The sequence below is a fragment of the Drosophila albomicans genome, chromosome 2L (genome assembly GCF_009650485.2).
Source record: "Drosophila albomicans strain 15112-1751.03 chromosome 2L, ASM965048v2, whole genome shotgun sequence".
NCBI lineage: Eukaryota > Metazoa > Arthropoda > Insecta > Diptera > Drosophilidae > Drosophila > Drosophila albomicans.
In genome coordinates, this window is record NC_047628.2 from 5,607,400 (window position 1) to 5,620,973 (window position 13,574).

Genomic DNA, 13,574 nt, shown 5'->3' on the forward strand with positions numbered 1-13,574 from the left:
CAGTGCAATTCAATTGCAAGCAGTTACTTAGCTGTTGACCAAGCAGTGGTACTGCGACTGTTCCCTGAAATCAACCTTACCAAGCAGTTCATTTGGGAAGCAGTGCACCATCACGAAGCTGTGTCAATATTTTGGACTGCGCTGTGTTCAAGTAAAGCGCTTGCGCTAAAAACAGCTGAGTTCCGAATTTCCTGTGGCACTAATCCTGGCAATAGCAAAATATTTATCAACTTTTAGTTAAAAGTAACTAAGAGTAAAGCCTACCAATGGATTTGGAGGTGTTTCGCCTGGCGGCAGATTCATATCACCATTTGCTCAACGCGGAGTTGCATATTAACGAATGGGTGCAGGAACAGTAAGAAAATATTTCTGACCAATTGGAATCCTTGCTTATGAATAAATGATAATTCCTTTTAGCTTAAGCTTGGCAGAGCCGCTTTTCCGGTTCATCAGTGTTTATCTGGAGCCTGGAACGCTGTTCAATGTGCTGATTCCTTTGATGGGAATCCTCAGTCAAGGTTTGCTCACGCAGTTGCTCTACATGATTACCGTGGTCAGCACTGTGAGTTCTCTAGAGAAATGGTTAGTTGCAAGGCAATTATAATCGATACTTTGTAATTAAAACAACTGATTTACACAGGATATATCCGGAATTGCGCCCGCTTTGGTGGCTACGCGAACTCTACGCAAATGGGAATAGAAATGCCATCAGATCAGGCATCGCTCTTCAAAGTCACGATCTGAGCTGCGAGACAAGTGGGGGTCTGCCGTGTGCTCACTCCATGTCCTTAATGGCATTCCTCGTCATACTCAGCTCACACCTGTCGCTCTCGAGCGGCTGTCGAAATCGCAAAGTCCTTCTGTATAGCATCGTTGGCTGCTGCATGATAAGCGTGTGGCTGAGTCGCCTTTATTTGGCCACCGAGTTCCTGCATCAGTGTTTGCTGGGCAGTTACATTGCCATCAGCACCTTGAGCAACATCGATAGGCATTCGGATTACTTGAGAAGCCGTCGACGAATCCATCTTGTTGCCATAGTTCTTCTACTTGGCAGCCTAGCAACGGCGGTGTATTTTATAAAGCTGCGTCTCGGCTTCGATCCTCATTGGTCTGTGCGGCAGGTAAGGAATTTATTGGCTACCTATTTATACCAATTTTTAATTATTTAAACTTATTTAAATATTGTAAACTATTAAAAATTATCTGAAATTATTTACATTCAAAGTTATTTCCCAATTTGTATATTATTATAATTAAATTCAATGATTCAAACAACCATCATTTTTAGGCTTTCAAGTGGTGTCCAGAACCCACTTATATGCGGCATGAAGGAAGTCCCATTTTTCTGCTGACACGAGATCTGGGCAATTTGATGGGCGTGGCTTTATCAGTGCCTCTGGAATTGTATGTTAATTACAGCCAATATATAAATGTGTACACTAAGTTCCGATTTTCCGCAGAAAACCAAGAAAATCATCTTTATCTCGACGCTTTGGGGGCATTCTCATTGTGGAGATTTTCAACCATATTCTCCGTCTTTATACTCCCAAACAACATGGACGCTTTGCCTTTTTGGCATTTGAATTTAGTCGTAATGCACTTCACTCCCTGACATTAATCAAAATCTTGCCAAAGTTGATTAAGGAAAAAGTTGCGTAGGTCTATAGGCAATAGCTCAATTTTCCATTTATATAAGGTCTAATCTAAGTTGTAAGATAGTATAAGTTTTGAAAAATAAAGTCATTAAATCTAAGCAATTAATTCCTTATTGAAGTAAATTGACAACATAAGAATTTACGACACAGTTATGGATACAGTCAACCACACTAGACTGTAGCTTTCCAAAAGAATAAACATTTTTATTCTTTCATTAAAACCCAAACACTTCTTAATTGAATCAATATCTTACTAAATTAATTTATTTCAAACTCAAAATTTATTTAGAAATTATATTTTATTTTAGCATTTTGTTATTTCTCTTTTCAATAATTTATGACACTACTTAGAGGCGAGGAAACATTACATAAAACAAAACTAAGCTAGAGTGCACGTATAATTAAATGTTTAATTAACTAATTAATGTGTGGATAACGCAATTATTGGCTAGCTACTTATGTGAATTAGAGTATCCATGGTTCGAGTGCGAATGCGAGTGTGATTGCGAGTGCTTAAGTACATTCACTTTAGCTTTAACTAAATAAGCTAATGGCAACGAGACTACGACTAATGGCAGCGTAATTAAGATAAGTAAGTAATTTAAATACCGTTAGCTTAAATAAGTGCAGTGACATGAAGATGATTAATGCAATTAAATAAACGGAAATAATGTGAGATGGTCATGGAAATGGAAGTGGAAATGCGCACTAAAGATCTAATTTGTCCGATTTATGGTTATTGAGAGAGGGATAACGCGATGTGGTTTTCCGGATCCCCACACAACTTAGGTAGATGTATTTCGAATTGTATAACTAATTGCATTTTTGCTGCGTGTGTTATATAGCCTTGGCCCTTGGCCATAAGATTCCCAACTATCTGCAGCCGCACGATTCGACGATCATGTTGGGCAGAGTTTTGGTTGTCGCCACCTGGTTCGAATCAAGGACGACCAACTGCAGCGAGGAATACTGTTTGGCGGTACAGCAGGGAATCAGATCCAACGGTTTGCGTGTACCATTTGATGAAAGGATTTTCTGCAATTGCCAACAAAACAAAGAAATCAAAATTTAGTCTCAATACAACCGAAAGTGTTGCAAGCTTTAAACTTACCAGCAAAGAGCTGTGATGTGACGAAGCCTGGGCGACACTCGCCACAGAGCTGCAGGAGCCACGACAGAAGTAGGCTTCGTAGCCACTGGGATGCAGGATCCAATTGTCCCACCCAATGTCTGCAAACGAAATGTTGAGCTTCTCACGACAACATTCGGTCACACCGCTGGAGCAATTGATATTGCGCTTCTGGCGCGATTTACTCGGACGATTCTGCGTATCGATCATGATGAAGGGTCTGTAGTTCTTGTTCACCGAGATGATCTGCTCCATGCTGCTAATATCGCACGATTCGCAGGTGATCTGTATAAGATGGCTGAGCTCGTGGCTGCCGTACCACCTCTTGATGGGCCAGTCGATATTGATTTGCATCCATTCATCTGCAAAAGCGAAAGAATGCAAGCAAAATTAATTTATGGGGATCACATAAAAAAAATCAGTTTTTAATAAACTGTGAACTCTATCTTATTTAACTCGATTTATACTAGTAGTATGACTTAATCATTAATTTCGCAAATTAATTAAATTCATATTGCCTGTAATTTGAGATTTGCGGTTGCTAATTTAGCTAATTCATTGTTTTTGTTTTCCACCGACTAAGCATTAATTTGAGTATTTAGCTGAGCTAGCCTCACCTAAGCTTATCTACGTGTGACCTGCGTAACTCGGCCGTTGCACGATTTAGCATCGTTTTCTGGGCAAATTGTCTTGTGAGCAAAGTTCAATTTGGCGCATCAGCGACAAAAATATTTTGAAGTGGATCGCAAGTTATTCACCCACAATTCTCGCTGCGCTATCAGGTAAATAACCAATGATCCCACAACAAGCTAAATAAAGAAAAAAGCAAATCTCCGCTCCACTCACTGACAACAAGTCTCTGTGGGCATCAAGAAACAATTTGCCATTATCATCGCAGCTATGCAGCCATATAATATACTCGGTGATCATGATAGGAATTACTTATAAACTCTGAGGGAGGGAGGCCTTTGCTGTGCAAAGGTTCGCTGAAATTATAGATTTGATCCAATATGCTTACCCTGATCATCAACCGATTGTATGGCTATCGCCTTGGCCAGCGGCAGATACTCGGAGTCCAGCTGCTGCTCCACCTCGGAGACGACCAGCGTATGCTTTTTCTGTGGCCCATTCGATTGGCTCTCGTTGCTGGCCTTGGTGTAGTTCTGTTTGTTCTTGTAGAGCCACAAGACGGCGTTGCTCACATCGAAGCCATCGGCATCCACGTCATCGATCTTGAAGCTAAAGCACATGGATGGATGCACGCCCAGGCGACTGCACTCGATCTCCTCTACAAATGAAAATGAGATGCAGTTATAGCTAAATCGTTCTGTTTTCCGCTAACTTTGTGAACTCACCTCGCTGCAAGAGTATGAACTTCTGATTGGTGCGCGCATAGTAATCATCATAATCTTTATTCTTGTTCGCCTCATCCGACTGAGTGAGCGTTACGCCCTCGAAGATGGGGCGTGGCAGCTCTGAGGCCGAGACATTGGGGCTCTCCTTGAGGCGCAGCTTCTCGAGTATCTGCTGCTTGACGAACTCGATGCGCAGGCGCCGCAGTTCCTCCTCTGTGATGTGTTCCACTTGGCGATTGCTCTCACATTTCGGGCAGCCGCCGCTTGCTTTCTTCGTTGTGTTTGCAGCGCTTTCAAGTGAAACTTCAATTGGGGCTGGATCAGGAGCTGCCACTGGTTGCTCTACAATGAGCTCTGGTGGCGCAGGCTCAACCAGACTTGAAGCCAGCTCATTTTTGACATAATCCTCTTGCTCATCTTCAGCGTTGAACAGCAGGGCATCCTCCAGCGCTGGAGCATCAGCAAACATTTGTGTCGAGTCCAGGTAATCGCTTTGCTCGTCGGGTTCGTCGTAGTTGTAACCGTGACTGAGCAGCTGCCACAGCTTGGGACTGTTCTTGAGCTCCTCATCCGACACACGATGATAGCTGCGCTCCTGCTGCAATCGGTGCTCCCGCTGGTGACGCAAATGACGCCTCAGACGTTGATAGTAGTGGAATAGCTTCCGCTGCTGATTGGCCGTCGGTTCCTCCTCCTCGCTGGTGGGATCTGGGGCAACATGCTTTGGCTGACGATCTCGCTGCTGGCGAGTGTGATGCTGCTGCAGCTGCTGCGACGTGTGTTGCACATGCTGATGCGGCTGGTGTCTGGGATGCGGATGAGTGCGCACCAGGGGCAGGCTGAGTGACTCCTGGGAGCTGGCATGTGAGCGGGCATAGATGTTGTTGTTCTCGAGTGCCAGGCACAGGAGCAGAGCCAAGGTCATGAAGTACTTGGCCATTTCCGGTTGAGTTGGGTTGATTGGGTTCACTTGTGTAAACTGGACACCTGGTGTTTTAGTTACTTAATTAACTACACTTTATTTATCCGCGATTAAATTGTTATCTGTTTGGCAGCAATAGAAACTCAATGTTCGTAGTCCTTTTGCTTACAAAACTCATAGAATTGCAGCTGTGTTCACTAATTGTTGCCGTTTTGCTTTCTTTTTCCGCTTGTTGCACTTTTAATTTATTTTAATGGATTTTACCAAATGATTCTAGACGTTTACTAATTATTTGAGCAGTTGATGCATATTGTTCACTATTTCAATTTATTACGAACAATTTGTTGTAGCAATTATCTGGAAAAAGAAAGGGAAATAAATTTTTATAAAATTTCAAATTCAATTAAATAGCATTTAAAATTGAGTACAAGTGATTCATGCTAGTGGCTAGTGATTCCTTGCAACGTATTTCATGTTCATGAAAGTTCAACTTATCGCCCATCGAAACGTTTTTTTCCCTCATTTGGACACGCGGCAAACTGCAGGGCAATACGAGTATAATTCATATTTCTTGAGATTATTTATTGTTGCATGTCAAATTGAAATGCAAATCGTTGCAATTAAAATATTTAATTGGCATTATCAGTGCAAAACTGCGCAACAAAAAAAAAATTAAATGAAATAATCATATTCGAATGTTAAGTAGCGCCTGCCAATCAGAGCGAGGGCGATTAATCGAACTCAAAGACACACGAGTAAGTGTATCAAGTATACGCCGCGTAGGGCATGCAAGTAGTGCTCCATATATTTATATACTATATAAGCAGATCAAATAGGGACCACACGTACCGTTGCGCACATTAATTATAATTTGATGATTTGGCACGATCCAGAGCCGAAGCGGCAGCCGAAGCTTTAATCCAAAGCCGGGGTCAAACTGCGAACCCGGACACGAATCACAATATACGAAACGAATTATGCACACGACGAAGTTTTGCGCAGCTTGTGATTAAATTTTATGGTTTATTTTCCTTTTAATTTTTTTTTGTTGCTAATTTTCTTTTAGTTCCGTTGGGGACATGCGACAGCGCAAACGAGTTGTGAATGAATGAGCCAGCTGCCTGATTAGTAGAACAATTTATGTGTGGCGAAGTTGCGATTCCAATTGATTGATCGCTGTCGTGAGTGAGAGCGCGCACAACGCGAGAGAGCGAATGAGTTGCGTCGAGAGCGTAACGAACGCATACGAACTTGGTTGGCCGGCATACGAACGAGCTTCAGCGAACACGAACATGCACGAAGGTTGCTGCTGGCTTTCGTTCGTTTTCCCACAACGACCCCCTCTCGAGACAGCAGACACTGAAGCCCCTCCACCATCATGGTAGTATTGGGTGCTGAAGACAAGACAATTCATATGCAAATTCTCTGGTTCATTGCATCAGCTAAAGACGACGGCGCCGACTTCGCTGCTGCCAACAGCGCATAAAATGAGATTGCATAAATTCTTAGTTGATTTAAGTTTTAGTTATTTTTGGATAATGCACCTGTGAACGTTACGCCACGCCCCCGCGTAACGCCCAATGCCAGATAGGCGCCAGCAGCGTAATTCGGCTGCACAATGAAACTGAAATTGAATCACTCACGCATTCCCCCAAACACTTGCTTGCCTGGCTTGTCGTGTTCATGAGAGTCAATCAATTAATTGCCAACACGTTGCTGATAAGCAAATCTCTCGAGTCGCTCTACTACATATGTATATAGTATACTATGAGCGGCGGACTCTACATGAATAATGGCACATACTCACATTGCCATTTGAATATTCGAATGGATGATATTCATTGAAAATGTAGCGGCTATTATGTGATTTAAGATTATGTAGAATTATATTTACTTCAAGAACTTAATCACTTTGCACCGAGCCGCTAATCGAGCTGATTATGCTGCGATTACTATAAGAAACGGAAATTAAAAAAATAAAAAAAAAAAAAACAGCCAAAGAAATTAAACAGCCGCATGCCTAATGATCCAGTTCGAAATAATTGACCTTGTTACGCTGCGTTTAAAATGTATTGAGAATTTTCATTCGCATTTTCAGTTCATTGTCAAATGCTTTAAGCTTTACTTTGCCAAGATACAAATTACATCAGCCAAGTTAAAAACGTGATTAAAGTGCTACGTGAGCCAAAGCCAAACAATCTACTCACTAAGTTTTCATTTTTGTCGCCGGAAGAGATGAAAACTGAAGTACTATATAAGAGACGAAAAAGTCGGAAGAGAAATATTCATTTTATTATCGCGAGACGGTATTTGCCTTTTATTGGCCTATTCCGGTTTTCTCTTTCATCCGTAAAGTATGCTGTGGCTTATATTAGAAAACTCTTCCTGATAGTGATCATGTGTGATCTACATATGTATATGTAGAAATGTTATGTACAATGCTTTGCGTGCCCTTTCGATGATGCCCTTTCAGAAAACATAAAACCGATTAGCTTAACATTATCAGTCCATATTTTGCATCTACGTAAATTGACAAGATCCAAAGTGTTTTTCCATAGTTACTAATGACGTCGATTACCTCACTGATGTCTTTAGAATGCCAACACGTGACACGCGGCACATTTTTGACGTAACCCTCTGTTTTTTGCAACGATCATCACAAATTATCAGCAACAAAATCACAGATCAGTAACATACAACACTATAAAAATGCCAATTAGGGGCGCGCGACTTAATCAAAAAAAAAACCGCATGTGACGATCCTAAAAATGGGGACAAAACATGCAGAAGAAAAAACAGACACTGCACTCTGCACACTGTGAGAAAATGGAGCAGAAATAAGAGCAGCAGCGTAGCCAACGTTGGCGTCAACGTCGTCAGCGAATCAAACAAGTTGGCGACGTCACTGTACACGCAACCGAAGCGTGATGCAGCGCCAACACAGAAGCAGAAGCAGCAGACAGAAAGAGAGAAATAAGGAAGAAGACGAAGACGAAGTTCGTTGTCAACTGGAGACATAGTGTTGTGTTGAGAGTTGTGCACACACACACACACATGCGCGCACTCGGGGTGCAAAGTACAAATGCAAATGCAGACGGGCAACGCTGACATCTGGGGGTTTTCCATGCGTTCCTCTGCTTACATACATACACATACATACTTATACATTGAGCGGCGTATCGTTATTTCTTGTCCCAAGATTAATACAGTTGCAGTTGAATGCACTGCAGAAATGCTCCTTTTCACTTTTCAATTTCAATTGTTTGATTGTTGTGTTTTATTTTTGGTTTTTCGACAGAGTAATCTCACACTGTTTCTCTCTCTGTCTCCATCATACTCTCTCGTTTCTGCTCAGGCAGAAAGAGCGTAGCAATGTGCTGTGATCAGCGTATTGGAGCATGCTTCGTCTGAACTTTGGAATCGCACACACGAAGATTGCTCCGATTTGCTAGGTTATAGGCAGCAAAAACCACTTAATACACTTTTTTTGCCACACGCTTAAAATTAACTACACATCTCTGTGGGTTAATCCCATCAAAATGCTTGGCTGTCAGGGATTTCACAACATTTTCGGAAAACATTTCTTATTGAAATCTTCATACGCCATTTGGTTTATATAAGTTGACTTTTTTCACACGCTTTTAGCCAAATATGCGAAATCGGGTTTGAGGTTATGTTGCCAATATGGTGATCATTCCAATATGGCGCCCCCCTTTAAACCTGCGCAATCATTGATCTATCACCGATAAAACCGCAAATGAATTCCTAATAAAATTTAAGATTCCACTACATACAAATTGCATATGGCTAGTTTCCAAAAGATTAAATGATTTCAATTAATCAAAAGAAATTTCACCACAAATAAATGTTTCATAAATAATCCAATTTATTTAAGCCATTTCTTATTGTGAATTAATTTCTTATACACGTGAGTTGAAGCCCAAAAAAGTAAATTTTAAATTTATAAATAAATCCAATATATTTAAGCTAAACTACACGCAGAGGATTATCAGACTGTTATATTTAGCTAATGGTATTATGTGTTGTCAACTGTCAACGGAGAAATTTTGGCATCTATTTATTATTTTTTTTATTTAGTACGAATATATTTATAATAGGATATCTATTAATATCTAAAAAGTTATTTAAGTTATCTAAGTAGATGAAGGCCGTCAACAGTGACCTTCGATCTTTATCTACTTCCGTAATTAATTTATATTCATATATTATATAACTCACCTTTTCATAAAATCCTTTTATAGATAATTAAATATTTTTCAATTCTTGTAAACTGATTTGTTTAATAGTCCAAGCAATTTATTATTTATTATTCATTTGTGCAAATCATTTTTCACTATAAAATCATTGTTACTAATTAAGTATTTCACCATTTGAACTTGTCAAATATTGATATGACGATGACAAGCGTTTTTCTTTTTTTTCATGAATGTTATTAAAACATAATTATAATTCAAAGGCTTTGCCCTTTGCAGTATTATTATTTATGCACAGTGCTTTAAATAACATTTAACACTTTTCTTTGTCCAAAATAACATTCGCTTTGATCACAATAATATAGAGCAACTTTTTTTTGGTTCGATCCGAGCAGTCAGAACGTCTGCGTGTGAATAATTCGATGCTGGGCATTCAGCTACCGCAAAGGCTGCCTTGAGTTGAGTTGGTTTGGGTTGTTCTGGTCTGGCTTTGTGTTTGGTACTGAAATGAAATGTCCCAGTCACCGATCTTCATTTACTCCCGAGAGTGGGTGCGCAACAGAGCAGAGAGAGAGAGCAAGAGCAAGTGTGAGAGAGTGTATTATTGTTTTGGTATTGTTTGATAACAGCGATATAAATATTTAGCATGTTCCACCGTCCATTAAATGATGCGCAATTTTGTGTACCTGATTATGCCAAGGCGAGCGAGAGGCAGACGGAGAGAGGTCGATGGTGAGTTTATTTCTCATCTGATAAGCGTGCATATTTATTACTGCTGCTTGACTTTCCCCCAGCGACGATTCCATTTGCATGGCGATTCGCAGCCCGGATTTAAAATCCGGTTGGAACTCGTGCGTTGGCACACGCTCATACTAAATACTCCTGCGTTCGAGCATGTTGCGTTGCGTTGCAATCAAGCTCATACAAAACGTGAGCTGTCATCGCAACGCAACACAACACACAACACTGACGTCGTCGTGCTGTTTGGACCTGCTATATCTGTGTGGTGTGTGCCCCTCGATCAGGTCCAAAGTTCGAGTTGCGTCGCTTCGTCGTCGACGTAGACGTCGTTGTTGTTGTTGTTGTCGCTGCCGCTGCCGCTGTTGTTGCCTATGTGCCCACTTTGTTGTTGTCGAGTGTTGATTCTTGACCATTATTAAATGATGTCAGGTTATAAAGCTTTCACTTTCGACTAATTGGTATTTTTAATCATTTATTTACTTTTAGTCTGGGCAGGATACGCTGTCAAACGTTGTTGATATTAATCTTTACGATGAGGCGCATGCGTCTTATTATTATGTTTTTTTTGCGTATCGCAAATTATGATTGATTAGTTTTTATTATTGATTGAATTTTCACGTTCACTATGCATGTTATTGGATTCGATAAAGAATTAAATAAGTGTTCGATTATAATCTAGGCAAAATTATTAAAATTAATTTACAAAATTCTCGAAGTTATATAATATCAAGGCAACGGAAAAAACATGACACTCAAGACTGATACAATCTATATAGCAGCTACCCAAGTCTACCTTGAAGCAGGCTGAAGCGATAGCCGCAAATATTCCCAATATCAGCTAATTTATTTATGGAATTTTTTATAAAATTTCAAAGCCATCTTAATCCAAGATCACATATGGGACATCATCAAGTTTAACCTATTCCAAAGGCGCGCATGTTCAGGAACACGTCACTAAAGCTTATCTCGGCCGCGCCTCTTAAATTTCTATATTATTTTTAGTAGTTTCCAGATTCTACATGATTCTAAACCCGATTTAATAACACATTGAAAAACGTTGTCGAAATTGTCTGCCATCGAGTATTATAGATACCCTACAAACTAGGCAGAACTCGCATGGTAGATTAAGAGAGCAATTAATCATCGATCACATAGCTAAAAATAAGAAAAATATTGTAAAAAAAAAAAAATAATTTTGTTCTAATACAAATTACGAGGAAATAAAGGGGAATAAAGGAAAAGCGGAAGAAAGAAAAAACAAAAGAGAAACAAAAAAAAAGAAAGATGAGTGGGTAGCAATTGCAAAGACCTTCGGCTATAGATGATTCCTTGTTGGCAACCGGAAAGTGCCCAGACATGCTCAAAGTGTACATTGATAACCATTGATAACACCCACGACTTTGGAAATAATTAGCAATAAGAAAACAACAAAATTCAAAATGGCGAAAAAAAACCTTAATTAAAATGAACAATCTAGAGCATTCAGCAAATAAAATCTAAGTGATTTAGAAATATTTGTTGATGAAAGAATAACTAAACATTACGACAGCAAATAATTTTACACAATATTTTAGAATATTATATTATATACATATAATATATATTAAATATATAGTACAAAATTGAAAAAATTCTGTTTAAGGAAATTCTTTAAGTTTTAATAATAAATTTCTAATAGGAACACAGCTTTTTTCCATTTTGTAATAATAATATTAATTACTTTTAATCGGTGCTTAGTCTTATTTATGATTTATTACTTACATGGTATATCCAATTTAATTTATCCAATAATAAGATTAGCAAATTTCTGGCTCCGCTTAAAGTTCTCAGGACGGTTTAAAACCTAGAATACTTTCGATAGAAAAGTCAAAATGTTCTTCAATTCAAATTAAAATTTTCAATATTTTTATATTGTTGTATGTTATAAGCATTAAGAAATCTCCAATACCCTGTTTGTGTACAGCGTATTCATTAGTAATTATCACACACATATAATATAAGCTCTATCAAACGGATCATGGCCAAGATTTATAATGATACACGCGTCGAAATCTGAATCATTTCCACCACGGGCGAATCCGGTAATCATAAGTATTTAGCATGTGCCTATGGAATAGCCCCCACATGCGAACAACGGGGAGATTTGCATGTGAACTTGGCGTGAATCCTGAAGCTACGAAAGATAAATGAATGCTAAAAATAATTTGGCTAAGACAATGGGAGAATAGTTTATGCCTCAGACATCTCTGCGAAAGAGCTTGTAGAAATGTTACTCGAATCTCTAAAAATAATTGTACGTAATGCGCGCAATAAATGTTAAATGTGTTCGTAAGTGTGACGCAGCCAACGATATTGAGAATCGTCTATAGCCAATCGGACTTTTGGACTTTGTAGTCAAAGCGATGTCGACGTCGTTGTCGCTGTCGATGTCGATGCCGTTGCCGATGTCGTTGTCGATGCTGATGCCGATGCATTGCCAGACGGCTGACAGACAACCGAAGGGGCGGCCCGACAACTACATTGAGTTAATTTGAGTTCTAATTGAAGTGCGTTTGTACATAGAGCATTTTTTTTTGCCTACGTGATGCCAAAGTCCATTTACGAGTCATGCGCCAGACGTGTGAACCACTTACAGAAGCAGAAGCAGAAGGAGAAGGAGAAAGAGAAGGAGAACAGACAACCCGAAATACTTGAACACAAATGCGTATGCGCTCAATTTGATTCAATTTCAATTACAATTTCATTTGCTCATCAATGCACTCACAGATCAATTAACGGAACTGGAACTGAACTGAACTTGGAGCACGCATGCAGCTCGTGCTCTCCCCCAGCTCTGTTTCCCAATTCGCATCCACGCCTCCAAATGTGCCAATGACGCACAGATCTATCATCTGGCTGTGCGGGCATCTTACGAGTATGACGTCCCCTGCAGTCTGACATCATAAAGCGATATATGTTATGTTGTGGTTATTTAACATTTGGTCACTTTTGTTTACCTATGCAAAAGGCGTGGCGAAAATAAACCGAAACTGTCACCCAATCAACATCTATTTATAGACACACTATATCTCTCGTCTTCTATCGCTCTCGCCTTCTCCCCCGATCTCTCTCTCTCACCCTTCCGTTTATGCGGTCAGCATGTGATAATTGTCTGTGTAGATTTTGATTCTCAGAGTTTACTATGCTAATTTTTGTTAACACACATGCCAGCTTATCACTAGGCCTATCACTGTGTTTTTGTTTTCTTCCATTCGGCTGGCAAGACTTGTCAAATGACGAAACTCGTGAGTTGCAATTGCAGGAAATCATTGTGCCAACGTGAGAACTGGTCCAAAACATTATGGTAAACAAACCGAATGTGTCATACGAAATGTCTTGATCAATATTTGATCAACTAGTATACTTGTATAATAGTAGAATAAGAAGTAGTATGATTTCTTCATAAAAATGTGCAAACAATTAAAGCAAATGTGTTACTTTGGATTGTGGTTAACTTTCTTTTAGTAACCTTTATTACTACTAAAATCAGTTGTCTTATACTTAGTAGCGCTTCTTTTA

The 13,574-nt window shown here is 39.6% G+C and overlaps 2 protein-coding genes across 3 annotated transcripts; one reads left to right on the forward strand and one right to left on the reverse strand.

Moving 5' to 3' along the window:
• Positions 1-266: 266 nt before the first annotated feature.
• Positions 267-2,212, forward strand: LOC117564757 (glucose-6-phosphatase catalytic subunit 1). The gene is made up of 5 exons (XM_034243652.2): positions 267-355; positions 418-582; positions 641-1,121; positions 1,289-1,404; positions 1,461-2,212. Exons 1-5 carry the CDS (start codon positions 267-269, stop codon positions 1,657-1,659), a joined length of 1,050 nt encoding a protein of 349 aa, XP_034099543.2. The 3' UTR covers positions 1,660-2,212.
• Positions 1,962-10,077, reverse strand: LOC117564666 (inhibin beta B chain). Of its 2 annotated transcripts, XM_034243530.2 has the most exons (6): positions 9,962-10,077; positions 9,301-9,804; positions 4,140-5,418; positions 3,803-4,072; positions 2,767-3,146; positions 1,962-2,690 (listed from the first exon to the last, which is right to left on the reverse strand). In XM_034243530.2, the coding sequence occupies exons 3-6, from the start codon at positions 5,077-5,079 to the stop codon at positions 2,529-2,531; spliced, it is 1,752 nt and encodes a 583-aa protein (XP_034099421.2). In that variant the 5' UTR covers positions 5,080-5,418; positions 9,301-9,804; positions 9,962-10,077; the 3' UTR covers positions 1,962-2,528. The 2 variants fall into 2 exon arrangements, with proteins under 2 accessions (XP_034099421.2, XP_034099420.2); XM_034243529.2 differs by lacking the exons at positions 9,301-9,804; positions 9,962-10,077 and adding an exon at positions 5,911-6,165.
• Between the last annotated feature and the right edge of the window lie 3,497 nt (positions 10,078-13,574).